Genomic DNA, 26458 nt, shown 5'->3' on the forward strand with positions numbered 1-26458 from the left:
ATAAGTTCAACTCTCTTTCAAAATACCAGGTATTTCATGGAAATTACATAATCCAATATGGCCGCCACCATATGACGTCATAATATGCAAATTAGATGGGAAAAATTACTCCCTTCATAAACTTTAGGTCATTCTCAATATTTGTCTCATTTACACTTTGTCTCTATCTCAAACTACATTCAAGCCAGAGCCTTCTGAAATTTAGATGTCAAAATCTAGTATTTTTTAAAATAAAACCCGGCGCCTAAAGGGTTAAAGCTAAAACATGATGTTTTGACCCGGTCATTGTTTTGTACCTGGTTCTGACCCGACCGTGAGCTCAGCACTGAGACGAAGCGAAGTTCAAAGTTGGAATCTAAAGAAATGTAAAGTTTCCACAAACAAGTGTTTTGCAGAAATTGCCGTCACGTATCCTGCAGATAGTTGTTGTAATATAAACAGAAAACTGCACGACTGTCTCGTGTTTCTAAAGTTGTCTTGGTAGTTTTCTTTACAGCTGACGATGCAAACTGAACAAACTGAACACACGTAAACGTGTTCACACGTTCTTTAGTAATATTTCCGTTAAAACATTTATCTGGGTTCATTTAAAGGCTGTTCTATGTCAACAACATCACAATAATATATTAACTATACAGTGTACTTCCTGTTGTTGGTGCTTCTTCTTCTTCTTTGTCTTTGTCTCCTCCTCCTCTATAAGGCAGTTACAGCAGCATGTCAACATGTTGCTGATGATCCAGAGCTCAGACGTCATCCACATGATGATCTCTGTGTGTGTGTGTGTGTGTGTGTCAGGTGACAGTCGTGCGGCACACACACATTGTTTAAATGTTTTAATTCTGTTTTATTTAATCCCACAAACACGACCTCGCTGATGTAACTGTGTGTTAAAGACGATGGTGAAACTAAATAATCAGATACTCAACTACATGTCAAAGCATTAAAAACAGCTGTTTTAATGTGTATTAAATTACAGTATTTGAGTATGTGATGGACACGATGTTTTTATACAGTCTGTCGACCAATTATTGATGATTTATGTTTATTATCATGACGTCATTTATTTGTATGATTTTTATAATTACTGGGTTCTATAATAATCTCAGGAGAATGTTTATTTGTTGACTGAACACTGATCTGTACAATCATTCTGTAATATTACTGTAATTATTAAAAACTGAATTTTACATTTCCTTTTCTGTTTTGACTCCCGTGTATAAATACTCTGCTCCGAGTAAAACGTTTTGTTATAGTACAAAAGTATGAGTATTAGTATTTATTATCTTATAGTATTATAGTTATTGATACTGATATTCATAAGTTACCCCTATACATGCATTTGACAACTTTAGTTACAAGCTACTTTGCAGACCCAAAGTATCACATTTTCCTTTTTTTTTTTAAGTATTCACATTAAAATCAGTTGATCCATCGAATACAGTATAAACACACATGTAAATATATCTTTATAAAGTAATTCTATCTATCTATATAGATCAGTAACTTTTACTTGTACTCACTGTAAAGTCGCATTTAAATAAATGTAAAAATGTGACTTTAGTAACAGTACTTGAGTAATTAAAGGTATAAAAACACTGTTGGATGAAGGTTATCAGTTTATATGAACGTCCTCCTCTCGTCCACTGGGGGGCAGCAGACACCTGTAAGTCTCGCGGTGTTTCCGCTGTTCTCGCTCGAGAAGAAGAATCACGGAAGCGGAGACAGGTTTCCTGACGGATCACCGGGCTAACAGCTAACACAGATAACCGTGTAATCATCACTTTCATCAGGTTTACAGGTTAGATAGACACCCGGACCAAAGGTAAGCCTCCAGGGAATCTAACACACACTGTCTGCCTGCGTGTTTATGTGACTGCTCCCGTTGTGAACCCGATTAAAGTGGCCTCCTGCTGTTAGCATGTTAGCAAGGCGTAGACAGACCTGCAGCTGTTAGCCGGTTAGCTACAGAGCTAAGCTAACAGGAGGAAATCAGAGGATTTGTCAAAGAGGGAAGTCAGCTGATTGTGTTTAATACTTAATCAATATGGCTGCTTTCACCCTGCGTGACTGTCACGGTGTTAAACGCCTCATGCTAAAGCTGAGCTCCGGGTTTAGCTTAGCTCTGGGTTAGCCTAGCCGGCTGCTCCCTTTTGTTTGTTGGCCAGTTAAACGGTTTCGGTGGAGCTTGTTTCAGCGCAGGTTGATTAAACGGAGACAGACACTCGGACAGGGTGTGGACTGTCTGTTTGGACTCTCTGTTTGGACTCTCACTTTATCAAAGTTTCATTTAATTCAGGCATTTTTTCCTGTTTGTTTTTTTCCCTCCTCACAGGATCAAGATGACAGCCGCACCTTACAACTACTCCTACATCTTCAAGTACATCATCATCGGTGAGTGGGACGGTTTGATTTGTCACACTGGAGCAGGTGGGACAGTGAACGCAACACTGACTGTGACAGTGAACGCAACACAGATTGATGATAAAGAGCCTGAGATGATGTTATGTTGTTTACATGACAGACATGACAAAGTGACGGAGGAATAATTCCGATCCTTTCATCAAGAACTTAAATGACTCTGTTACAAGTAGAAGTACTGCACTGAATGTACTTTCGAAGTAAAGTATCAAGTAAGTAAATAAGTAATGAATTGAAAGTAAAAGTAGTGCAGTGAGTGAACCGGGCTGCTACTGTCCTCTTCTGTCTGATGATTGTGTTCCAGTCGTTAATGTAAAAGCAGGATGTTGAACTGGACCTCATTTTAAACTGTCCTCTAAACAGACTGACACTAATGATTCTTTTCATTCTGCTGCTGATTTTCTCCATGAATCCATCGTTTGTTTGGTGAGAAATGTGTTGACGGCGACACCGTCAGTGTTTGTTTCCTCCAGACTTCAACATCTGTCAGTTGATTAATCCATTAACAGACTAATTGTCCAGCCAGTCGTTCGATTTTTTATTGTCTAAACTGTTAAAATGCTTATTTTTATAATCAGGTTTAAAAACATGAATTTATGACTAAAAAGTACAATATTTCATCTGCGACGTGGTGAAGTAAACACAGAGTGTCATGAAAACAGACGACTGGTGAAGTAACAGTATCTTAAATACTGTATGTACTTGAGTAAATGTACTAATGTTAATATTATTAATATTTCAGGTCATTCATAAATTGTATTGTAATTACATTGTTCCAATAACACATATTCTGATTCCATTATGACAGTTAATTTCAAAATATTTTCAGCTTTGTAACATTGTTTGTCTGCACTGTCACTCAATAATATTAAAGCTCTGAGAGAAATGCAGTGAAGTAGAAAGTTCAGTATTTCCCTCTGTGACGCAGAGAAGTAGAAGTAGAGAGTGAAGGGGAAGTAAGAATACTTCAGATTTGTACTAAATGTTTCTGTTTTAATGGGACGTCGTGCATGTTTCACTTTGCAGGCTTCGTTTTTCTAAATCAACAGTTTTGAATGGATTTCTTGCTCCCAGGCTGCAGCTCTCTGCTGCAGCTGATTCTATGAAAACTGATTTGTAGAGACTTGATGTTTGACAGATGACTCGTCCGTGACGAGCTGACTGTTTGCTGCACTGTTAACCCTTAAAGAGCAGCCAAGTGTGAGGAGTCAACATCTAAGCTGATTATTACTGATTACATCCTAATGGTTATTCTCATGATTATCATTTAGTCTGTACAGTGTCCAAGAGATATGTTGTTCATCACTTGAGCTCAAAGTGACGTCTTCAAATTTCTTCTTTTGTCCAACCAACAGTCCGAAACCCAAAACTCTTCATTTGCTTTCAGAAATTACAAAGAAAAGCTGTAATCTGTCACTTTGAAGAAGCTGGAACCAGATAATGTTTGATGTTTTTACCTGAAAAATGACAAAAACAATTTTAAAGTAGTTTCTTTTGATCAACTAATCAATGAATCAGTTCTTTCCAAACAGAAATCCAGTTAAAGATGTCTTTGACTGAAAGAAACTCTCAACATGTGTCGTAAATGATCTTTTTCTGTGAGTGAAAACGTTCACAGCTACAGGAAGTCTGTGCGCATGAAAACTGAAGTCAACTACGACTCCCAGGGTGCATTTCACCAACAAACATCCAACCAGAGAGCTTCACATCCAGCTGTGAGCTCTGCCAATCATTAGCTGAAGTAAAAGATGACATGAGTTTAATCTGGATCAGTTCAGTGTCCATCCCCGCTCCTCCATTACCAACAGCAGCTGAGGCTCATGGGTATTGTAGTATTTGGAACCATCCACGAAAAATCTAAATTTAGAAAACAGAGTTTAAATAATCTAAACTGTTGAGTCAGAACATGAATTTATTCACCCGTCCTGCTGGTATAGAACGCAGCCGGCAGCTCCGCTCGCTTCACATCTCATCCAGTGTAACAAGTAAAGTCCTCGCTGTGACCTCCTCTGACCTCCTGCGTCTACTCCTCCTCTCTCCAGGTGATATGGGAGTAGGGAAGTCATGTCTGCTGCACCAGTTCACAGAGAAGAAGTGTGAGTCCTTCCTTCTTATTGTCTCCTTCTATATCTCCTCTCCTCTCCGCCTCCTCCTCTCTCCTCCTCCACCTCCTCTCTCCTCCTCCTCCTCCTCCTCTCTCCTCTTCCTCCTCCTCCTCCTCCTCCTCCTCCTCCTCCTCCTCCTCCTCTCCTCCTCCTCCTCTCTCCTCCTCCTCCTCCTCTCTCCTCGTCCTCCTCCTCCTCCACCTCCTCTCTCCTCCTCCTCCATCATCAGTTCTGTCTGAGATCTTTTTCCTGTCAGTCAAACCTGACTGATACCTGACGGCCTCTCATCTTCAAACCTAAAACTTTCTTCTGCTTATGTTCAGAAAAAGACAGAAAGAAAACTTAGCCTGACACATATTGTACTTATGTTTATGTGTATATATGTATTTAAATGTACTAGAGTATGTTATACATAGATAACTGATTAATTTTATTGTAATGAGATGTGTTCATGTTCAGTGTGTGTTGTGGCAGCATTTCATCGTGCCGTCCTGAATAATGACAACAAGATAAACTTCAGTTTTAAGTTTTTTGTTTTTTGTGTCGTAATTTTGCTTCAAATTCGAGGTGCAGGAGGCAAAACCAAAATGAGGACACTAGAAAGTAGATTTCACATTGATGTGTGTATATATATATATATATTGTGTGTGTGTGTGTGTGTGTGTGTGTGTGTGTGTGTGTGTGTGTGTGTGTGTGTGTGTGTGTGTGTGTGTGTGTTTGTGTGTGTGTAGTCATGGCGGACTGTCCTCACACCATCGGGGTGGAGTTCGGGACCAGGATCATGGAGGTCCACGGTCAGAAGGTGAAGCTGCAGATTTGGGACACGGCCGGTCAGGAGCGCTTCAGGGCCGTCACCAGGTCCTATTACAGAGGGGCCGCTGGGGCCCTCATGGTGTATGACATCACCAGGTACTGACGGGAGGGGGAGGGGCCTGGAGGTGATGTCATGTGGTTGGTTGTTAGTGTGTGTGGGCACTCGTCTTCTGAAACTTCCTGTTCATGTAATAAAAACTGGATCCTGAAGCAGCTGAGACTGGATTTAAAACATCAGATGTCTCGTCTGCTGTGATCACAGTCTGCAGGAGAGAACACATCACAGCCGTGTTCAGACTTAAAGCAGACACAAAGTCCAGAGTCACATGATTTTCATATTCAGTTCATTTTTGGTGTATAACTTTGTTTTCGTCCCGTTTCCTGTGTGTGTCCTCGTGTTCAGGAGGAGTACTTACAATCACCTGAGCAGCTGGTTGACGGACGCCAGGAACCTGACCAACCCAAACACAGTGAGAGCGCACACACACACACGCACGCACACACGCACACACACACACGTCCACACACGCACACACACACACGCACGCACACACGCACACGTCCACACACGTCCACACACGCACACACACACACGCATGCACACACACACGTCCGTCCACACCAAGAACAGTCATAAAGTGGTTCTAACTTCAGGAGGTCACAGAGTCCACAGAGCGATTTGATGACGATAAATAAAACAATAAAATGTGTCCAGAGGAAGAAAACTGCGTCAGTCAGGAACAAAGATTTGTTAAAAGATTTCACAGAATCAACACTCAGATATGTTGTCACACATCAGCCGGCTGTAACGCCGCCTGCAGCCACAGTGTGGCGCCAGATGTTCAGTGTGATGACTCTGAGCAGATGTGTCCTGATGGTTCAGGCTGCTGCTGTCAGTCAACTTTTACAGTTATTCAGACTTAACATATAAAGCAATGGAGACAATGACGCAAACAGTTGTTTAAAAACAGCTCAATTGTCTTGTGTCTTGTCTGAAGCTGCAGTTTATTATTTTACACCTCCTGTCTGATCAGGAGCTCACATCCAGCACAAAGAAATCATATCGACCTTTTCTTTCTTACTTATAGATAATAGCTGACTTCTGACTTTTAAAATTTGGAGATTTATTCGACTTGAGAAATGGCCCGTCTGGTAACTGTTCTGCTGTTTCCAGGTGATCATCCTGATCGGTAACAAGGCCGACCTGGAGGCTCAGAGAGACGTGACGTATGAGGAGGCCAAACAGTTTGCTGAGGAGAACGGTGAGAGTGTGTTTGTGTATTTGTGACGCTGTGTGTCAGTAAAATACTAATGAAGCTGGAAACAGGTCGTCAGTCGGATTGTGATGCTTTTATCTTGTTTGTCATCAGGTTTGCTGTTTCTGGAGGCGAGCGCCAAGACGTAAGTACCCACAAACACACAGCTGAGAACACGAGCGCCGGCCTGAACATCGTGTCTGAGGCTTCCAAGTTTCCGTCAGAATCTTTCGCAGATATTCGATGCACGTGAAGTGACGCGCTCTATACTTTCCTCAGACTTGTGGTCAGGACCGCAGACGAGACTTCAGCGTCTCAGAAGTCAACTTGATGAGTTTTTGAGTAGAACCAGAACAAGGACGGGTTTGTGGGGCAGAAACGTCATAAACACTCTTTGATAATGATCCTTCTAATGTTGTAATCAAACACTTGGAAAAAAGATACATCACTAAATGGAGGCAGGATATTTGGGAAACATCGAAGGTACTTTATAACCGGCGCATCATCCCGAGCATCTTTTTCAGCATTATGTTCTTTCATGATGTTACTGAGTCGGCACAGAATGTACTGACTCTTATATTGTTCAGGCTCGATCCACAGAGGAGAAAAACTAATGAGAAGCATCAAATAAATCCTTTTTTTACATCCATATGATCCATTCTGATTCTGACTCTCACCTGGAGAAACTCTCTGGAGGATGAAAAAAAAAAAGATTAACTGTAGATTTATAAAAACATGAACAGTGAACAGTTCATTTGAAATTTCATAAAACTGGTGATTCATTATTTTGTCATTTTATGTATTTATATTTATGTTTATGTACTTTTTTCTTTGTTGCTGATATTTGTGAAACCGGATGAGGACAAACGTTCTTAACGGGCCAAATATCGGCACCAATAAGAATTAACTATCTACTGATTTGGCCGCTGGTTACCGCGGCAACTGCTAAAGCTTTCAATTCAGCCCTAGAAGACAAAGTGTGTAGCTCATCCCATCACACACACACACACATGTTGCTACATGTGAAGCGTAACATTAAGTCTGGTCCGTCTGCAGACTCCTCGCTGATGATTTGTGTCTTCGTCTGTTTCCTCAGAGGGGAGAATGTGGAAGAAGCCTTCCTGGAGGCAGCGAAGAGGATTTACCAGAACATCCAAGATGGCAGTCTGGACCTGAATGCTGCAGAGTCGGGAGTCCAGCACAAACCGTCTGCACCTCAGGGAGGCCGCCTCAACGCCGACAGCCAGCCGGCCAAAGAAGGCTGCAGCTGCTAACCAGAGACAGAAACTACAAACCCATCGGACGGACGGACGGACACAGATCCTCTTCACCAGGCTCCACCCGGTCCGCTGACCCGAGTCACCAAACAGGATTTAGATGGATTATATTTCATATCTCAGTACTCACACGGCCCAAACACAGACTGACCGCTCCACACCGGAGTTCAGTCCTCCAATCAAACATTTACCAGCTTTGGTTCAATCAGGACTCCAACAGCTCCAGAATCTCACAGTTCTCTGGTCCTCTGTGCCTGGACCAGGACCATCCCAGACCCAAACTGGATCACTGTCCGGACTAAATGAATCCCTCAGCGTAAATCTCAACCTGAATCACGTCGGGTCTCATTCCAACACCCTCGACCTCCTTCAGCCCTCATTCGGTCACATCTGGGCTGTTGTGACCTCAGAGGAGAACAGCGAGGTCGTCTGACTGAGACACGACCGTGATCCGGACTGCAAAACATCAAGAGACAAAGGCTCAGAACTGGACAGTTTAACCCCTGAATAGAAAAAGTCCTAAACCATTAACCTGTCAACCCATTTCCCAAAACTGGACCACACCTGGACCTGGTTCCTTCCAGGTCTTCAGCGCTGTTGGCCAGATTCAAAGATGCACTGAGAGGGACGGGATATGAACAGATAACCTTCAGTCAACCAGAGCAAACATGGCCGTCCCTCAGATTTGGACTTCCCTTGTCCAACGAGACAAAAGAAGACAAGAAGGCTCAAATTCATAAATTCATAGCTTTGGCTGAAGCTGGACTGCTCCTGGTCCAGATCTTTAAATCTGGACCGTAGGCTCAAATTTAGCTATAAATCGCCCAAACGCCTGATTCTGTTGTTCTCTTTGATATGAACTTCTGAATGTGCCGTCGTTCTAATGTCTTAGACGTGTGTGATGTCCCATCGATTGTTGTCCAGTTGGAAAAGATTCATTCCTCAAAATGGTCAAATCTAACAGAGAGCGACCCGACATGTGAGCTCACCGCCGGGAGTCCTGCTCACCGCCGGGAGTCCTGCTCACCGCCGGGAGTCCTGCTCACCGCCGGGAGTCCTGCTCACCGCCGGGAGTCCTGCTCACCGCAGGGAGTCCAGCTCACCGCCGGGGGTCCTGCTCACCGCCGGGGGTCCTGCTCACCGCCGGGAGTCCTGCTCACCGCCGGGGGTCCTGCTCACCGCCGGGGGTCCTGCTCACCGCCGGGAGTCCTGCTCACCGCCGGGGGTCCTGCTCACCAAACACTTCCCTGCTGTCTCGTTCCTCACGTCAGCGTGGACCGACGAGCCGGTCCAGGTCGATGTGGATCAGAGACTTTTGAAGCGGTTGTTCTTGTGGGCCGACGTGTACTAGAGCTGATGTCATCTTACTTAAAGTATGTTAAAGGGGCACTCCACTGATTTTACACTTCAGGATCAGCTTCAGCTTCTTATAATATCTCTGGTGGCTCCTGAAGTCTGCAGAACTAAACCAGTTCTGGAGACGTTCAGAGTAGATCTGCTGGGTTTTGAGGTTTGACCCTTATCATGTACTAAATATCAGGATATGTCGGGCTTTGTGTTCCAGATTCAAGCAGCCTGCCTTTAATATGTCTCTCACATGTTCCCCAGTCTTACTGAAGTGCGATACTGAAGCTTCAGAGCGGTAAATCACTGCAGCGCCCCGTTAACCCCGCTGGCAGGACGAATCTCAAAATAATCTGAAAATGTGGACAGAAAAGCGCGCAGATCTCTGAGACATCATTTAAACACACATGACAGCATTAACTCACACATGACACGTCCTCATGGGTCCAAGACCGACCCGTGGAACCCGACATGCACACCAGTTCAGTTTTAAACAAAAGATGGACGCCGACGACACTAAAAACGCTGACCGGCCAAATAAACTCAATTATTCAGACCCAGTTTAACTTGGACCCTCGAAGACCTGGAACACAGATCCAGACAGAAACCAGAACCACGTCTCCACACTTTGCCTTTTTAAAAAAATCTTAACTGAATAACTTCACTGAAGGCGACTCTGAGTATTGATCGCTGTGTGGAGAGAACGCGGCTGATCGATGAAGGAAAAAAAGAAACTGAACCAGAATGTCAGCACCGGTCCTGCAGCGGATCACAAGTTCAGGATACAGTTTAATTACATTTTTCTCGTTAATGTTGATTGTTTTTTTTCTAACGTGTTTCCAAATATATGTATACAGTATATTTCCGATGTCACGGCGCCCCTGGTGGCCGTTTCTCACGTCCCTCCTGGTTCAGTCGGAGCTGACGGAGGAGAAACGACCACGAGAGGAAGCGAGGACGAGTCTTTTAATTTATTACTGCCTGTTTTTGTTTGTTTGGTTTTCTTTTAACGTTAGGCCGGGATTACACTTTTTAGTTGAATGAGTTATTCTGGTTTCTGGTTCATCACACAAATTTATGTGAGTGTAAACGAAGGTGCAGAAACTGAACTGAACCTTCAGCTCTGCTGAAATATGAGATATGAAAACGCTCGATATCCTGAAGAGACGATCTGAGATAATCCAAAGTATTTTGCCGTCTGATAAAATGTTGGCGTTTTCCTTTAATCGTGATCTGGTTCAGCTCAAACTGTCCCGCGCCTCCACGTCCTCAAGTGCTTTAAAGTTTTCTCTGACAGTCGTCAACAAAATGATTAAATGTAAAATGAATTCCTGGTGTTTGGAGTTTGATCCGGCGCTCCGTGATCCAGTCCTCCCAGTCTCACCGGACCGGTCAGTACATTTTGTTTATTAAGAATCATTCCAGCACTAAACAGCTACAGAACACCAACCGTGTAGCTCTGCTAAACTTTATTTGACACTTTTTAAAATTGTTTTAAAGCTGCATATTTAAATCACCTGAGAAGAAAACGAGCCGACGTTTGATTCAGTGCATTAATATAAATCTGACGTCTCTTTTGTTCTCAGATTTACATAAAGCTTCAGTTTATGTCCAGTGTGTCTGAAAACACCCTGAAATGATCTTTAGTGACACGCAAATAAAAAAAAACAAAAAATATCAGAAAGAATTTGAGAATTTTTAAAAAGCCAGAGAAATGTTTGAGTCCCAGAATGTCAAAGAGCGAATGATTGAATCAGCATCAGAAGTGAAACAGTGAATCAGTCGTCTGATCGTTCGTCTTCGTTTCTCTTTGAGTTGAAACGTGAAGCTGTTGAGGATCAACGAGCTCGTAAACATTTAAAAAGCAGTTTTTAAACTTTTCATTCCATTTTTATTATTCTAAATTCTTTTCAGTGATTTTTTTTTTTTTTTCCGTTTTATGAAAAGTAATAATTTGATCACGTGATCATTTGGATTTCTTATTGAACAAGTCTGACCTGCATTACAACATGAATTTTAATGAATTTAGGATTAAATGTATTGATTTAGATTATTGATCTCTTGTGTTTCCCGCTCGACTCACAACTCTGACGTTTGTCTCCTCTGGGACTCCGTACTGTTGTGTGTAGTTTTGAATGAATCTTTATTTAAACTTTAAAAAGCAGAACTTTATGAAAACGGTTGTTTTTCCTGCGCGGCTCACTTCGACCTCGTCCTCTGTCAGTACGTCGGTTCAGATTCTGGTCCGGTGTCGAGTCCCGCCCACATCTCATGTACATATCTGACGGAACCTGACGCAGATGTAAACGTGCTTTTAAAATGTGCCCACGTCTGTCTGAGGAGCGATCAGTGTGATGTCACTCCTCGCTGTCCTCTGATTGGTGGACAGCAGCCTTCTTCGACTGTGATGCTTGATTTAAAGCTGAAGCCCCTCCCCCTCCCTGTAAATCAAAACGACGCCCCGCCCCCCCGGTGGTTCCTGTCGCTTACAGTTGCGTAATAATCTGCCGCTGCGCTCGCTGAGGGGGAAAACAAACGTTTCCTCCATCACGCTGATTTAACGTTCTTAAATATTTCACTCTGGAAGATTTGAACAACTTTCCAGAAACCAAAGAGTCTCAAACGTCAAAAAACCTCGACGTTAAAGTTGTGCTGTGACGTTGTGACCGCCGCCTTAAACTTCCCTCACCGGAGGAAACACAAGCGTCAGCAGAATAATCTGAACCGGGAGCAGAGACGCAGCAGCAGACTGACATCGGCTCCCTGATTTTTGTTCAAATAAATTCCTAAATTTGATCGCTGATCCGAGAGAACAAGAACATCTATAAATATTTTAATTACATTTTTAAATTGTTCACACTGTCTGCAGCAGAAAGAGCATCAGTGTCCTGTTTAATCCTCGCTGTGACCTCCTCTGTACATTTTATTTTCTTTGTTGATTTTCTGTCTGCTAACGCAACAAACATGCTTCTTATGATTCTTTGACTATTTATATTCAAAATCTGTGATGATTTTCTTCAGCTGTACCTTCTCATTGTACGACCGCGGGGGTTCAGTTCTTTGTAAATAAAGTATATATACTGTATATATCTGAGGCGTCGCTGTGGCTCGTCTGTGAATATTATAAAGATCTGCACCGTTAGTCCAGTCAACATTTTGTCACTTCCATCATTATTCTTTGTCTAATATTTCAGAGGTTATTGAACTACACTTCCCATAATGCTTTGGGGGTGTAAACAGGAAGTATAGTAAATGCACACAAACCCTTGATCACTTAACTTTCTTTTGAAATGTTACATTTATACTAGATATTAATCTTAAAGGATTCAAAAAAAAAATCTGATGAAAGAATTAATGTGACTGGAAAATAAACAATTTATTATTTTTAACACCACAGGACTCAAACAAAACTTAAACCTGAATTAAGTGAAAGTACATTTTTGCCTAACGTGTTTATTCACACTGTTCTGGGATGTTTTTATTTCCAGATTTGTCGGTTTTAACATTTTAGATCCAAAAGATATTTAGTTACGACATTTCCTCCAAATGATCAGGAAACAGTTAAAAGCAGGTTTACAGGGAGCGGATTTATTCTTTGTTTGTAAAGATCATTTAAACATTTAATATTCAACAAAACAAGCAGAAAGAAACAGAAAGAAGAGTCACTTTGGGTGGTCTGTGGTGATCTCAGGTCAGTTCAGTGTTTCCATCCACATATCAAAGATGGCCGACGGCGTGAAGAAACCAGCCGGCAGCCGGTTTCTCTTCACGTCTGAAACTTGATTCTGTTTAGATTTCAAGTCAGACCGTTTCAGAAAAGCACTGATGATCCAGAGTGTGTGAACGTAGAGGGGCGTGTCCTCAGCAGAGAGTCCGCTGACCTCACTGACAGCAACAGTCTGATTGGCAGCAGAGGCTGTGACATCACTACGTGGCTCTGCTCTTGGGGGTCGGCTCCGTCTCCTGCTCGTACTCGATCTCCACGTACGCTCGCTTCTTCCTCGCTGCCGAGCCATTCGCTGGAGATTTGCCTTTAGACTTGGAGGCCTTCGTCTCCACCTCCATCTCCTCCTCCTCCTCTTCTTCACTAGACTCCTGCTCCTCCTCGTCGCTGCTCGTCCTTAGTTTGTTCATTTCCTGACAGAAGAAACACAAAAATGTTAAAACAAGAGGGAAAACAGTTTCTGTATAATCAATTAACTTCACAAGTCGTTAAACTGAAAGTCCTCCTCCTGAGGATATAAAGTCCTCCTCCTCCTCCTGAGGATATAAAGTCCTCCTCTCCTCCTGAGGATATAAAGTCCTCCTCTCCTCCTCCTGAGGATATAAAGTCCTCCTCTCCTCCTGAGGATATAAAGTCCTCCTCTCCTCCTCCTGAGGATATAAAGTCCTCCTCTCCTCCTGAGGATATAAAGTCCTCCTCCTGAGGATATAAAGTCCTCCTCCTGAGGATATAAAGTCCTCCTCCTGAGGATATAAAGTCCTCCTCTCCTCCTCCTGAGGATATAAAGTCTTCCTCTCCTCCTCCTGAGGATATAAAGTCCTCCTCTCCTCCTCCTGATGATATAAAGTCCTCCTCTCCTCCTGATGATATAAAGTCCTCCTCTCCTCCTCCTGAGGATATAAAGTCCTCCTCTCCTCCACCTGAGGATATAAAGTCCTCCTCTCCTCCTCCTGATGATATAAAGTCCTCCTCTCCTCCTCCTGATGATATAAAGTCCTCCTCTCCTCCTCCTGATGATATAAAGTCCTCCTCTCCTCCTCCTGAGGATATAAAGTCCTCCTCTCCTCCTCCTGATGATATAAAGTCCTCCTCTCCTCCTCCTGATGATATAAAGTCCTCCTCTCCTCCTCCTGATGATATAAAGTCCTCCTCTCCTCCTCCTGAGGATATAAAGTCCTCCTCTCCTCCTCCTGATGATATAAAGTCCTCCTCTCCTCCTCCTGATGATATAAAGTCCTCCTCTCTTCCTCCTGATGATATAAAGTCCTCCTCTCCTCCTCCTGGTGATATAAAGTCCTCCTCTCCTCCTCCTGAGGATATAAAGTCCTCCTCTCCTCCTCCTGATGATATAAAGTCCTCCTCTCCTCCTCCTGATGATATAAAGTCCTCCTCTCCTCCTCCTGATGATATAAAGTCCTCCTCCTCCTCCTGATGATATAAAGTCCTCCTCTCCTCCTCCTGATGATATAAAGTCCTCCTCTCCTCCTCCTGATGATATATAGTCCTCCTCTCCTCCTCCTGATGATATAAAGTCCTCCTCTCCTCCTCCTGAGGATATAAAGTCCTCCTCTCCTCCTCCTGAGGATATAAAGTCCTCCTCTCCTCCTCCTGAGGATATAAAGTCCTCCTCTCCTCCTCCTGATGATATAAAGTCCTCCTCTCCTCCTCCTGAGGATATAAAGTCCTCCTCTCCTCCTCCTGATGATATAAAGTCCTCCTCTCCTCCTCCTGATGATATAAAGTCCTCCTCTCCTCCTCCTGAGGATATAAAGTCCTCCTCTCCTCCTCCTGATGATATAAAGTCCTCCTCTCCTCCTCCTGATGATATAAAGTCCTCCTCTCCTCCTCCTGAGGATATAAACTCCTCCTCTCCTCCTCCTGAGGATATAAACTCCTCCTCTCCTCCTCCTGAGGATATAAAGTCAGGGGAAGTCTCCTAACGTCTCCCTCTTTAACACCTCAGTCATGTCTGAACGGTGCTTCACTCTCTGGGGAAATCTGTTCTTAAATCTTTCTGGAGGACAAAATGTCGTTCTCATGTTTTGCAGAATGTATTCAAACGTTTGTCTGAATCTTCAGCAGTCAGTCACACAAAACTTCCAAAGTTACAGACTTTATATAAATATTTCTCTTTGTGTTTCCGCGTTAAGCTGCAGCAGACAGAAACACCTTGTTCCTGTGAAAACGATTTACTTTCCAGGTAATTTCAGTAGAAACGAGTGGAAGCTCGGTCGACCTCGAACACCAAGCTGCAGTTCTGCAGTTTAGACTGTGGAGGAGTCGGAGGCTCAGAGAGCAGCGTGAGCTCACACCAGCTTTAAAACAATCACTGTTAATTAATAATGTTAATTTAATCTGTTTCTCTTCCCACGTGTTCCTAATGTGTTGTTCCTTTTACAATGTGATGAGGCTTCATTAAGTTTCATGAAAATAACAATTTGATTAAAATGTTTGTTCTTATTTTAATAATCATGTCTTAATAAAAACTGTCCATCACAAAATGAGAGCTGTGAAAATTAATCAATTTAGTTGTTGATTACATTTATCAACACTATTTAGATAGTCGATCAAAGTGATCAGTTTGATTGGTCTCTTAAGTGTTGATCAGTGTTTCGTTGGAGACAAACAACTAATGGATAAACACAGAAAACAGTCGTTACCTCACAGTCCACTGTGGCGTCATTACATGTCTCGTTATGTCAGTTTATTATAGAAGTTTGGGGATTTTTGTCTGAAAAGGACAAACTATTGATCACTCAGCAAAATAACTGCTGATTAATTTTCTTTGACTAATCTATAATTCAACTTTTGGAGTTCACTTTTACTCAGAATTACTGGATTTTCACATTAAAAGCACATCAAAAGACTTGTTTTCACACTGTGCATGTATTAACAGATCATCTCTTATCTTCTATCGTAAATTTCCATTTAATTTTGTGACTTTTCATCAATAAACCAGATTCTGATTCTAAGCAGATTTCTTGTGTTCATCTGAAGATTTAAACTTTGTTTTACCTCGAAGTCGCTCAGGTCGCTCTCCTCCACTTCATCTTCTGCTACAAACTCGCTCTTCCCGACGTCCTGCAGACAGACGGGAGACACATTCAGTCGTCTGACTCGACACATAAAACACACAACACACTGTGACCATCATCACCTCGTCATCCTCCTCCTCCTCCTCCTCGTCTTCCTCCTCCTCCTCGCTCTCTTCGTCCTGCTGCTCCAGAGCTCTGTCGAAGGCGTGGACCGGGAAGTTGTAGATGTCTCCGTACTGATAACGCACAAACAACACATTCAACACCAGAACACACTTCAGCCGTTCTGTTTCAGTAACATTCAGATTCTGGTTCAAACTTTACGGCCAAATTTAAAAAGAGAAAATTTAAATGAGGAAGCAGAGACGAGAGATTCATCAGTTGTAGGTAGCTGCTAACATTAGCAACAACATGCTAACACAAAGGATGTTCACATTGTGATATCTGGCAGTTAGCACGTTAGCATTAGCATGGTAGGTGTTAATAAATGTGTGAAGTCGTACCGTTCCCTGTTTCAGTCGCTCCAGCAGCTCTTTCTCGATGGCGTTGTCCAGCTGAGCAGCAATCAGAGCTTTCTCCTGCAAACACACACACACAAACACACACACACACCTTTAATACTCATGACTCATCATCATGTGACCAGTTGTGTGTGGCGCTCATCTTCACCTCTTTCCTCTTCTCCCTCCTCTCCACCTTCCTGCTGAGAGGAACCAGCTTCCTCCTGCAGACACAGACAGACATTGAGACGTCTTTGAGGTTTCACAGAATAATTGAGTGGACGTGTTGCAACGTCGTAGACAAATCATTCAACTTTAGCACATGCAGAGCTGCACAGGAAACAAACATTTACTGGTCCAACGAATCATTTTGTTGTTCCTGCAGTGAAACGATGCAGGAACAGGGACGCTTTCCTTCTCCTGCAGTTTCCATTTCCTTTCTTAGTCTCCATTCCTCTAAATATTTAATCTTTTATTTTGTACTTCTGTCTCTATGCTGCTACCAAACCTGAGCTTCTCCTGTCAGGATCACTGAAGGTTCATCATTTCCCCTCTGGATTCAACTGTCACAAACCCACGAGTGTCTGCTCGTTCTTCTTTGATAGATCTTCAAATTTAGCAGCAAAACAAGTCCTCCACCATGAAGACAGCTGCAATATCTGTGTTCAAATACTTCATGATGAGCAGCCTTGATAGATAATCAGTCTGATGTAAAAGCGTCGTTGGTTCTGCAGTGACTTACTGTCTCTTGAGGACCAGTTTGCGCATGCGGATCAGGTACTGAGTGATTTTGGTGAAACGTTGTTTGCATTTGTGTCGGATGAATCGAGGCCAGTAGATCAAATTCTCGTCGATCTGTTCCAGAGCTTTCTCGTAGTTCTTACTGAGCTTCACCTACACACACACACACACACACGCACACACACGCACGCACGCACACACACACACACACACACACACACACACAGGTTAAAACTAAAGTAAAAATCTTTTCAAGAAACAGTTCATGCAAATGTTTCTTCACAGTGCTTCAGGTGGTCGAGAAGCTCCACAACAACCAGACACACTTTCTGATTACACATCAGAAAACATCAGATTCTGACACGACGTGTTTCTTTGAGCATTTTCTCACTTCTATTAAAAGTTCAAACATCTGTGGCCACTCTGAAACACGTGACGAAGGAACAAGCGCCATGCTCACCTTCTCCCACATCTTGGCTGGAAAAGCTGCTCTCTCGATCACCTTCATGTAGAGGAAACACTGACCTGAAGAGGAAACACACCCGTCAGTAACAGCCTGATTAACTCCATCAGTTAATGTCGACTTCTGAAATCGCTGGCGGCGTCACGTGGTTACCTTTCTCCTCTCTGATGGTGGCGTACTGGCTGTTGGCCAGCGGACACGACGAGCGGTTACACAACCCCGTGATGTTGTACTCATTACGACAGAAGTTCTGACTCTTCGTCCTGGAGACACGAGGAAGACACAAGATGTCACCTGAACTTCAACTGTTTCAAACCTCCAGCTGATGTTCTGTCGCCTCCACCAGGAAACAAACTTCTATTTCTACTATTTCGAATTCACTTTCATAAATGGAAAGAAAACAAAGATGTGATGATGACATTTTGGTAACAGATATTCCATGTTAAGATTGCATTTCTATCAGAAACGACAAGTCCAGTCGTGTTAGACAACACATATCACATCACTGCAAATATGAAACTATCACAGATTCGTCAGAGTCGCAGAAATGTCCAGTTTGGCCAGATAAGAAAAATCTCTTAATGCGGGAAAAGATGCTCGGATACTTCAGAATCAATAATTTCCCAATGAAGTTAATTATTTTTAGTCCACTGCCGTCATTTTGGACAATTAACTTTGATGTTAGAGGTAAAACAAGGAACTTTTAACTGGCTGTGAAAGGTCTCAGTGTAACGACTGATCCGTCTGTGATCTGCACAAGCAAAAGAGAAGATTGCCGATTTTAGAATCTGACTTATTTAAGTTGGATACGTCATAAAAAAAACACAACTATTTTTAACGGCAGAGTGCTGAGGATGAATTGTCTGAAAACAAAAAATGAAATGTTTACTTAATTTCGACTTTGTCATCATTTGTCTAAAGAGGCTGCCAGGGTCGACAAACATGAAGGTTTTTGTTGGAAATCTGCAACACGCTGCTGTCGCCACATCTGTCAGACGAGTTTCACTGTCACATTTATCATTTGTAATTAACATCTGTCTGTATTTTTCCTGCTTCCTTATATCTGAACTGGGTCAGGGAAGATCAACGAACCATTAAGAAAGAGTATGATATCAAAATGTGGAACTTTTTAATCCTGGCATCACTTAAATTGGTCAATAATTTAAGTATATTACGTCCAGTGAACTGAGGAGCACTCAGAGAGAGACGGATCAGAATGAATCAATGAATAAATAAATAAATAAATAAATGAGCATGGAGATGAAGTTTCAGACTTACTTGACTTTGAAGGAGCAGAACTGTTTGTTCCCGATGATGTCCCAGATCACCTGCAGGAAGCACATCACCACATTACAACCCAACACTGAGGCTCATTAAGAGAAAACTGATCTGCAGCAGCACTGCTTTCATAATCAGTAACATGACTTCAAATGTCTAACTTCATAAGTTGCACAGTTATGTTTTAATGAAGAATCAGACTGTACATTAATAAGAGTTCCACACTGTGAAGACGCAGGATGTGTTGGACTGTCTGTCACAGAAACACGTGTATGTCTTTAAATGGACACATGACGACGTTCAGCGTGTTACCGAAGTTAAGCTCCCACTAAACATCACCAACATGTGTGTTGACAAATGTTTTACCAGCTTTGTGTGTCTGCAGCGAAGCCAGACAAACTGAAAAAAGACGTTTTTTAAAGGGAGTTTGGCGTCACATTTGACAAGATACAACTGGGGACAGCTAGCTTAGTGTCCGTGTTCCATCCGCACGTCATGTTTTTGTCTGTGTTGTTAATAGAGATGATTACTGTCCAGCAGCAGGTAAAGCGACCAAACAGCTGATAAAACTTGAATTAATGAGCTTTAGAAGAGTTAGTATTATCGGCAAGCTAGCGTTAGCATGAAGGCTTAGCAGAGCACATTTAGCAGCTTCACTTTATCACACTCACGTCGTCGTGTTGCATGTTGACTTCCGGTCAGAGCTGCTCGCAGCTTCACCGCCGACTCTTCTTCTGTCCTCAGCGATATTCAATAAGTTACAGTGAAGTTACGGAGGAGTTTTTCTGTCTTCGGAGCCACATGGACGTTCAGGGAGCCACCATCTTTGTTTGCATGGCCCAGAGTTCTTCTTCTGTGGATGACGTCACGGCAGGCGGTGCGCTTCTTCTTCTTCTTCTGTTGATTTCCGGCAGACTACACGCAGCCGAGGCGCACTGCTGCCCCCCACAGGTCAGAAACATCATTTATTTCAGGTGTTTGCGGTCACTCGGTCATCCTGATTCTTTATTCCATCTAATATGGAAAAATCTGAAAACAAGTTTCAAAAAGCGTCCTCACTTTCTCTGTAATTTCCACTGCTCCCCCAACAGACATGCAGCTTTGCAACTGTTTTCCTATACGTGCAAGGCAAGTTTATATTTTATAGGCACAATTCAGACACAAGGCAACCCAAAGCATCTCGAAGGCATACAAATACATCAAGAATTGCATTTAAAAGAAATAAAAAACAAGTTGTAAGACATCAAGAGATTATTTTTCCTGTTCTTGTTGCATCTTGAGCTGTTGTAAGAAGTGAATCTCCCCATTGTGGGATAGATAAAGACTTCTAGAGTTTTATCCAGTGTGCTGAAATCACCAAAAACGTAGACTTGGTGCCAAAAAGAAAAGCAACGTCAGTTATCTGGAATTATTCCAGCAACAAGAAGGATGATAATGACCAAACACGTGTTCTGTTTCAACAGTGCCTTGCATCTGTTGCCACAGTGAGAGGCAACACAACTAATTAGTTTGACCATTTACGTCGGTACCACACAGCTCAGTACGACAGAAACAGGTGAGATCAGTGCAGGTTAATTGTCCACAAGATAGCAGCAGTGCAGCATCACATAAAGTGCTGTTCAGGTCATCTGATGAAAATGTAAAAAAAAAAAAAAAAAAAAGTAAATATTTTTTCATATCGCAGGGTTAAAAAAAAAATCGCAATGTAAGTCTTTTCCAATATCGTGCAGCCCTGATGACAATCCTAAAGATGGTCGTGGGTTTAATATGCATTGCAAACACGAAAATATGCGTTCTCAAATGACACTATGCTAGATAAACTGTGCTAAATGCCTGGCTAAAGACTATTAACCGCACACGATACAGTAATAAATGATCTGAAGCGAGAGGAATTGTTAGCCAACCTTGTGCACTGACTGCTAACTGCTACTCACAAAGTATTGACCACCGTCATGTCAAAATTACGGAGCCCTGGAGGTGACATGGATGGTATTTTTTTTTATCTCGTGAGTGCGACTTACTATCTCGCACGCGCCAGTTACTATCACGCACGTGCGACTTGCTGTATCTTGTGCGATGGTAAGTCGCGCGCGCAAGATAGTAACTGGCGCGTGCGAGATAATAACTCGCACTAGTAAGTAAGATGCAGTGGCACTCTGGCTCAAATGATTGAATGAAGTGAACGTTGTGGTGTTAACTCAACAATGATGGGACGCTGGAATCATGAACAAGTGTCGTTTACTTCAACAACTTATACTGTAACATTGTTCTCAGTAGCAGCGTCGTATCGTACATAGTCGCCATGTTGTTGCACTCTGACCTCTCTCCGTGCAGCGTATTAACTATGACCTGTCTTATACAACAGCGCCCCCTTGTGATATAAAGAGCAATAGTATCTGTTTTATATAATAACAGAAGACAACAAACGTGTTTAGTGTCGCTGTGAAAGCCTGGAGAATGTGGTCTGTGTGAGAATGTCGTGGAAAATTGAAAGTAAATGTAGGTTTTCTGTCATAACTTTCACATGAATATGATACTATATGCACCTGCATCCATTGTTAATCGTTTGTCCTGATTGCCAGTTGTGACTGCTGCACCGTTATTTCATAAATTAATTATAACCAAACTACTATTACCTTTACAACTCCTACATCATGGCTAGCATAATAGCCGTTGAAATAGCTATGAAAACACCTGGACATTCATCGTGGATCATCAAAATACCTGTTACATGTACCTCTTACCGTTACACAATAAGAATAAGACACTTTATTAACTTTAATTAATTAATTAATCAATTAAAATTCTGAGATGGTCTCGATCCATGATAATAAGCCTGCATTTAACCGACTGCACTGTTTAATTACGTCAAAATGCGCTTGAATTAATATCTCGCACGTGCGAGATATTAAGTCGCGCGCACGAGATACAGTAACTCGCGCGTGCGAGATAGTAACTGGCGCGCGCGAGATAATAAGTCGCGCTCGCGAGATAAAAAAAAAAACGTCCATGTCACCTCCTGGGCTCCGTACAAAATAAACCATAAACTACTGCTCAATATTTAGAGTACAGTAACAGTTAGCTGGTGTCAGTTACTTGTAAAATTCATAGATAATGTTTAAGATTAACATCTCAATTTAGCTTGCACATAAGTTATCACAGATTTGAGTCTGCTAACATTAGCAATGACGTCAGCTTGTTTGAGGTGTATGCTGGGCGAACCATCACATTAGCAGCACATTTACTGTATTTAAGGATGATTAATGGACTTGGACTTACCTGCAAGAGATGCACGTCATCATCTTGCAGCTTCTTCTTCTTTCTTTTCTCTGCCCCTTGACACCTGCTGTCTTTTTAAGGCCATTTCCAAAAAAGTTTACAGCATGCTGTCAAACTTTGTCAAGCACAATCCAACAGACCTGTGAGATCGAGGAGGGCTCCCACAGGGAGCTGGGAAAGTTGAGCGGCCATCCACATGGAAACGCTTCTGTGTGTAAACGCACATGTTTTGCATTGTTTTGACCATCATTACTTTCTTGAGCAATTAAATAGATCTCGTTTTCTGCCTGTTTTGTGATATACATTCCCAAAAATGTGCCTAATATTTCTTACATGTGGTGCGAGTGGTGGGAGCGGCGGCGCTGATAGCATAGCACGGCTAATCACAGGACTTTAAACTCTGGTTGATGTAATGCACATGTGTTCAGTTTATTGGATTTTTATTTATTTGTTTGTTCAATGTTTTGGTGCTACTGTGATCTCACAGGTTATTGGTAGTTTGCTTTCCAGACAGCTAATTCGACATTAGTTGACTGATGCTTCACACAGACTCAGAGTCTCTGCATGCACCTAATACACACACACACACACACACACACACACACACACACAGACACACACACACCTGTATATAGTACATGTTTGTTAGATTGTGTGTTTTTCATCTTTGTGTTGAATAAAGACTTTTGAACCTTCTTGCTGTCTATTTAATATTGTACAAGAGTGAATGTTGCCGACCTCTACACTATAAAGAGCCCTTAAATCCTTTTTGGTTGTAGTTATTGAGTTAATTATTAATCAGAGTTATAAACAGTTTAGTACCTTTTTATGAGACCAATTTGGTAAATTTGCTGTTTTCCCTTCTTCAAGTGTGGTGCCCTGAGCTGATCTAATGTAAATTGATTATATTATTTATCACAATTAATAATTGTCCCTGATAATCATTAATTAGTATTCATAGACAAATTTAACCTAAATCTCCCTCTTAATGTTGCATAAACATTACTTAATTGTGCTTTGTGTAACGTAAGGCCCGACAATTACAAACACAAAGCAACACATTCATTGAAGAGGGAGTCGCTCTCAGATCTGACAGCTTTATAAAAATGAGTGGGACAGGAAGTGCTAACATGCTAACATGCTAACTGATTTCTGAGTTTTAGGACTGCTGGAAAGTGAATTGACCCCTCCAGCCAATCAGAACGGAGGGTTGAGTCAGACGCTGGTGTAAGTCATTTATAAAACATGCTGGTATGAAACTGAGTGAGCAGCTCGTCTGCCAGCGACCCACAAACCAACATTATGTGAAAGGAAATCATAAATAATGTCATAAAAGCACAACTGAATAATAAACGTCAACACAAAATAAATGCTGTCAGAGGAAAACTTGGATTTTATTCACTTCAAATCCTTCAGTTTGAACATGTTTGAATCATTTCAACACACGACTTCAGACGGAGGACGAGGATCTCCAGTTCAGCTCCGATCTGACCTCCGATCAGTCTGACGGGTCCTCAAAGCGTTCTGTCCACAGCCGTGAACAGCAGAGCTTGAAAGGCCTCAGCTGATTGGTCCTCAGCTGCAGAGAAACATGAGCAGCGATGAGAAACAGCAGAAGAAACAAACACAACATGAACACAAACACAGCAGCGTCACATTAACAACAAAGATTCAAGCAGCCAAAGTTTCAAAATGACTTGAAGCTTTTAGAATCTTTAGAAGTTGTTATTGATCGACCCTCAGAGATAAAGTTCATCACTTTGTACTGAAGCTTTGTCTCTGTGTGCGAGTTAACCAGCTGCTGAGGATTACTATCAGCTGGGTTCAACAACCGTGTTCTGATGGGTTCTGTTCTGCTGAGCTGAGCTTCACACAGTGTTCTGGACCTGAGAACAGCTCGTTTATTCACTGATGGAACAATCTTTGTGTAAATACTCATTAATATTCAATATTAATACTGTCAGTTTGGAGTTCTTCTCCAGAACCAGAACCAGAACAACACACCGCTCCTTTCCATCATCAATAATAAGAAACAGTTTGTTACTTTAATTTAAACATTCAGTTTGAGTATAAAAGTACAAATGTGTGTGTGTGTGTGTGTGTGTGTGTGTGTGTGTGTGTCTGTGTGTGTATACTTACAGTCAGACCCTGATCCCCCAACAGCTACAGCATTCCTTTCTGCGACGTTTGAAACGTTCGCGACGTATCAGACGTCTGCAACGTCTGCTAGGTCTGCTACGTCTGCTACGTCCGAAACGTCTGACCTGTTGGTAACATCTGCTACGACTGCTACGTTTCCTAATTAGGGAACATTTTCTCATCATATTACGTCTCCTATATTTAAGCTGTTGGTAACGTTGGTTAAGTTGGAAACATTTCCTACGTGTGCTACTTGTGCTACGTGTGCTACGTGTGCTACGTCGGAAATTACGGAAACATCTGCGAATATTGCTTTGCCTGCTTTGTCGGAGACATCTTCTACGTCTGCTACCACTCCCAGATCGGGAACAGCGCTTAGTCGCTATACTACTGCTACGTTTGATACATCCTCTAAGTATGCTACGTCTGCTACGTCTGCTGCGTCTGCTAGGTCTGCTACGTCTGCTACGTCTGCTAGGTCTGCTACGTCTGCTAGGTCTGCTACGTCTGCAATCTCTGCCATTCCTGAAACGTCGGCAACTTCTGCTAAATTTGAGCCATATGCAACGTCTGCGATGTGCGTACTCCCTCCTCCGCTTTTCCCTCCTAAGTCTGTTACGCCTGCGTTGCATCTTCCTCCGCCTTGCTTCACGTCTTCTACGTCTGTAATAGGCCTTCTTCCAGCGCGACATGGGCCTCTTGACACACCGGTATTTACAGGTATATGGACCCTTGGGTTTGTGTTTGAAGATGGTACACTTATCTTGCCTCATGCTACATCTGGAAACAGAGAGGAGATGTGATCAGAACCAGAACCAGAGGTGGACCGCACACTGCCACGCTGCTCATCTCTACATTTGTCCCATAATAACCATGTTATTGTTGCCCTCAAGCGGACGGAACGTGAATCATGTAGATGTTGTTTTACCTTTTAAGTATGGCAGCCTCGGTTGTAAAGAAACAACGAGCAGTGTTACGTCCGATGGTCACCCCATAACACGGCTTTCTGTCCCTGTAACAGTTCACCTTTACCACCTGGCCACGACCTGGAGGAGAGAGAAGTGTCACACAGTGAAGACTTCGTGTCATTCGGTCACGAGCTGACAAACAGACTGAACGTAGTCGACGAGGACAGACAGAAAGACGAGTGTGTGTTGACTCACCGCAGGCCAACAGTGTGTACCACTTCCGGACTTTGATTTGCACTCCCTCTGTGAAGACACACAGGTGAGACTGTGACATCATCATATCATCATTTACATTTGATATTTATTACCATTACACATATTTCTGTATTAACACTCATAAACTGATCATAAAAGCTGTAAAAGCACCAGAACAGTAAATAATAATGATGATCGAGCAGGATAAAAACTCACCAGCATCTCCAGAGAAACACCAAGCTGCAGCCAGCACTGTAACACAACACAGTAACACAACACTGTAACACAACACAGTAACACAACACTGTAACACAACACTGTAACACAACACAGTAGCACATCAGAGGTCTTTATTGTGACTCAAAGCTGAGGTGAAGGTGTGAACGTGTCTGGACCCTCTGAGGGTTCAGAACATCATCACCTGGGATCAGTTCACCTTCAGCACCAACATCATCATTAGAAATGACAACATACGTGTAGGAAGAAAGTCAGTGACACATGTGGAGTCACAGAGAGTAACTAAGTACATGTACTCAGTCAGTCAGTGACACATGTGGAGTCACAGAGAGTAACTAAGTACATGTACTCAGTCAGTCAGTGAGTACTGGACTGTATAAATGTACTCCACTACATCTGAGAGGATACTCACGGCCGAGGACGATGAGGCTGAGTCGGACCATGTTGGCTTCTCTCAGCTTCTCTTCTGTCTTCACCTGAAGACCGTCTGATGCTGAGAGCGTCTCTACGACAGGTATTTATGCTTCTCTCCTCGCAGCACACCTGTTGACACCTGTCCGCCGCCGGCGAAGGCAAACAGGACCTGGTGATTTGACCAACATGCAAATCCCCTTTAGAGCTGCAGGGCAGAAGCTGTTATCCAAGGGAGGAACCGGGTTACAACACGTGCTGGTTCTGAAGGTTTC

At 42.6% G+C, this 26458-nt stretch overlaps 4 protein-coding genes across 5 annotated transcripts in view; 2 read left to right on the top strand and 2 right to left on the bottom strand.

The window, feature by feature from the left end:
• Positions 1-26458, top strand: part of LOC115581335 (GTPase IMAP family member 8-like) — a 451552-nt gene that overhangs the window by 291527 nt on the left and 133567 nt on the right. The window lies entirely within an intron of this gene.
• LOC115581384 (ras-related protein Rab-14-like) lies at positions 1681-12302 on the top strand. The gene is made up of 8 exons (XM_030416429.1): positions 1681-1822; positions 2333-2391; positions 4461-4514; positions 5255-5432; positions 5740-5806; positions 6511-6598; positions 6707-6737; positions 7689-12302. Exons 2-8 carry the CDS (start codon positions 2340-2342, stop codon positions 7864-7866), a joined length of 648 nt encoding a protein of 215 aa, XP_030272289.1. The 5' UTR covers positions 1681-1822; positions 2333-2339; the 3' UTR covers positions 7867-12302.
• mak16 (MAK16 homolog (S. cerevisiae)) lies at positions 12779-19830 on the bottom strand. The gene is made up of 10 exons (XM_030416407.1): positions 19626-19830; positions 18955-19004; positions 17830-17939; positions 17674-17738; positions 17215-17366; positions 16642-16696; positions 16476-16550; positions 16095-16208; positions 15953-16018; positions 12779-13350 (listed from the first exon to the last, which is right to left on the bottom strand). The coding sequence occupies exons 1-10, from the start codon at positions 19638-19640 to the stop codon at positions 13141-13143; spliced, it is 912 nt and encodes a 303-aa protein (XP_030272267.1). The 5' UTR covers positions 19641-19830; the 3' UTR covers positions 12779-13140.
• On the bottom strand, positions 23604-26334 carry LOC115581370 (protein SON-like). Its single transcript, XM_030416405.1, has 6 exons — positions 26185-26334; positions 25752-25787; positions 25536-25583; positions 25301-25418; positions 24373-25152; positions 23604-23812 (listed from the first exon to the last, which is right to left on the bottom strand). The coding sequence occupies exons 1-5, from the start codon at positions 26213-26215 to the stop codon at positions 24375-24377; spliced, it is 1011 nt and encodes a 336-aa protein (XP_030272265.1). The 5' UTR covers positions 26216-26334; the 3' UTR covers positions 23604-23812; positions 24373-24374.

This window comes from Sparus aurata, chromosome 5 (assembly GCF_900880675.1).
Source record: "Sparus aurata chromosome 5, fSpaAur1.1, whole genome shotgun sequence".
NCBI lineage: Eukaryota > Metazoa > Chordata > Actinopteri > Spariformes > Sparidae > Sparus > Sparus aurata.

Bases quoted from the DNA above. Each gene is read 5' to 3' on its own strand.
- LOC115581370 (XM_030416405.1), bottom strand. From the start codon at position 26,215: ATGGTCCGACTCAGCCTCATCGTCCTCGGCC. The intron at 25,419-25,535 runs GTGAGTCAACAC...TCTCTCCTCCAG, and splicing joins GTACACACTGTTGGCCTGCG to GTCGTGGCCAGGTGGTAAAG. The intron at 25,153-25,300 runs GTAAAACAACAT...CTCTGTTTCCAG, and splicing joins GAGGCTGCCATACTTAAAAG to ATGTAGCATGAGGCAAGATA.
- LOC115581384 (XM_030416429.1), top strand. From the start codon at position 2,340: ATGACAGCCGCACCTTACAACTACTCCTACATCTTCAAGTACATCATC. The intron at 4,515-5,254 runs GTGAGTCCTTCC...GTGTGTGTGTAG, and splicing joins CCAGTTCACAGAGAAGAAGT to TCATGGCGGACTGTCCTCAC. The intron at 6,738-7,688 runs GTAAGTACCCAC...CTGTTTCCTCAG, and splicing joins CTGGAGGCGAGCGCCAAGAC to AGGGGAGAATGTGGAAGAAG.
- mak16 (XM_030416407.1), bottom strand. The intron at 17,739-17,829 runs GTAACCACGTGA...TTTCCTCTTCAG, and splicing joins CACCATCAGAGAGGAGAAAG to GTCAGTGTTTCCTCTACATG. The intron at 17,367-17,673 runs GTGAGCATGGCG...GTGTGTGTGTAG, and splicing joins CAGCCAAGATGTGGGAGAAG to GTGAAGCTCAGTAAGAACTA.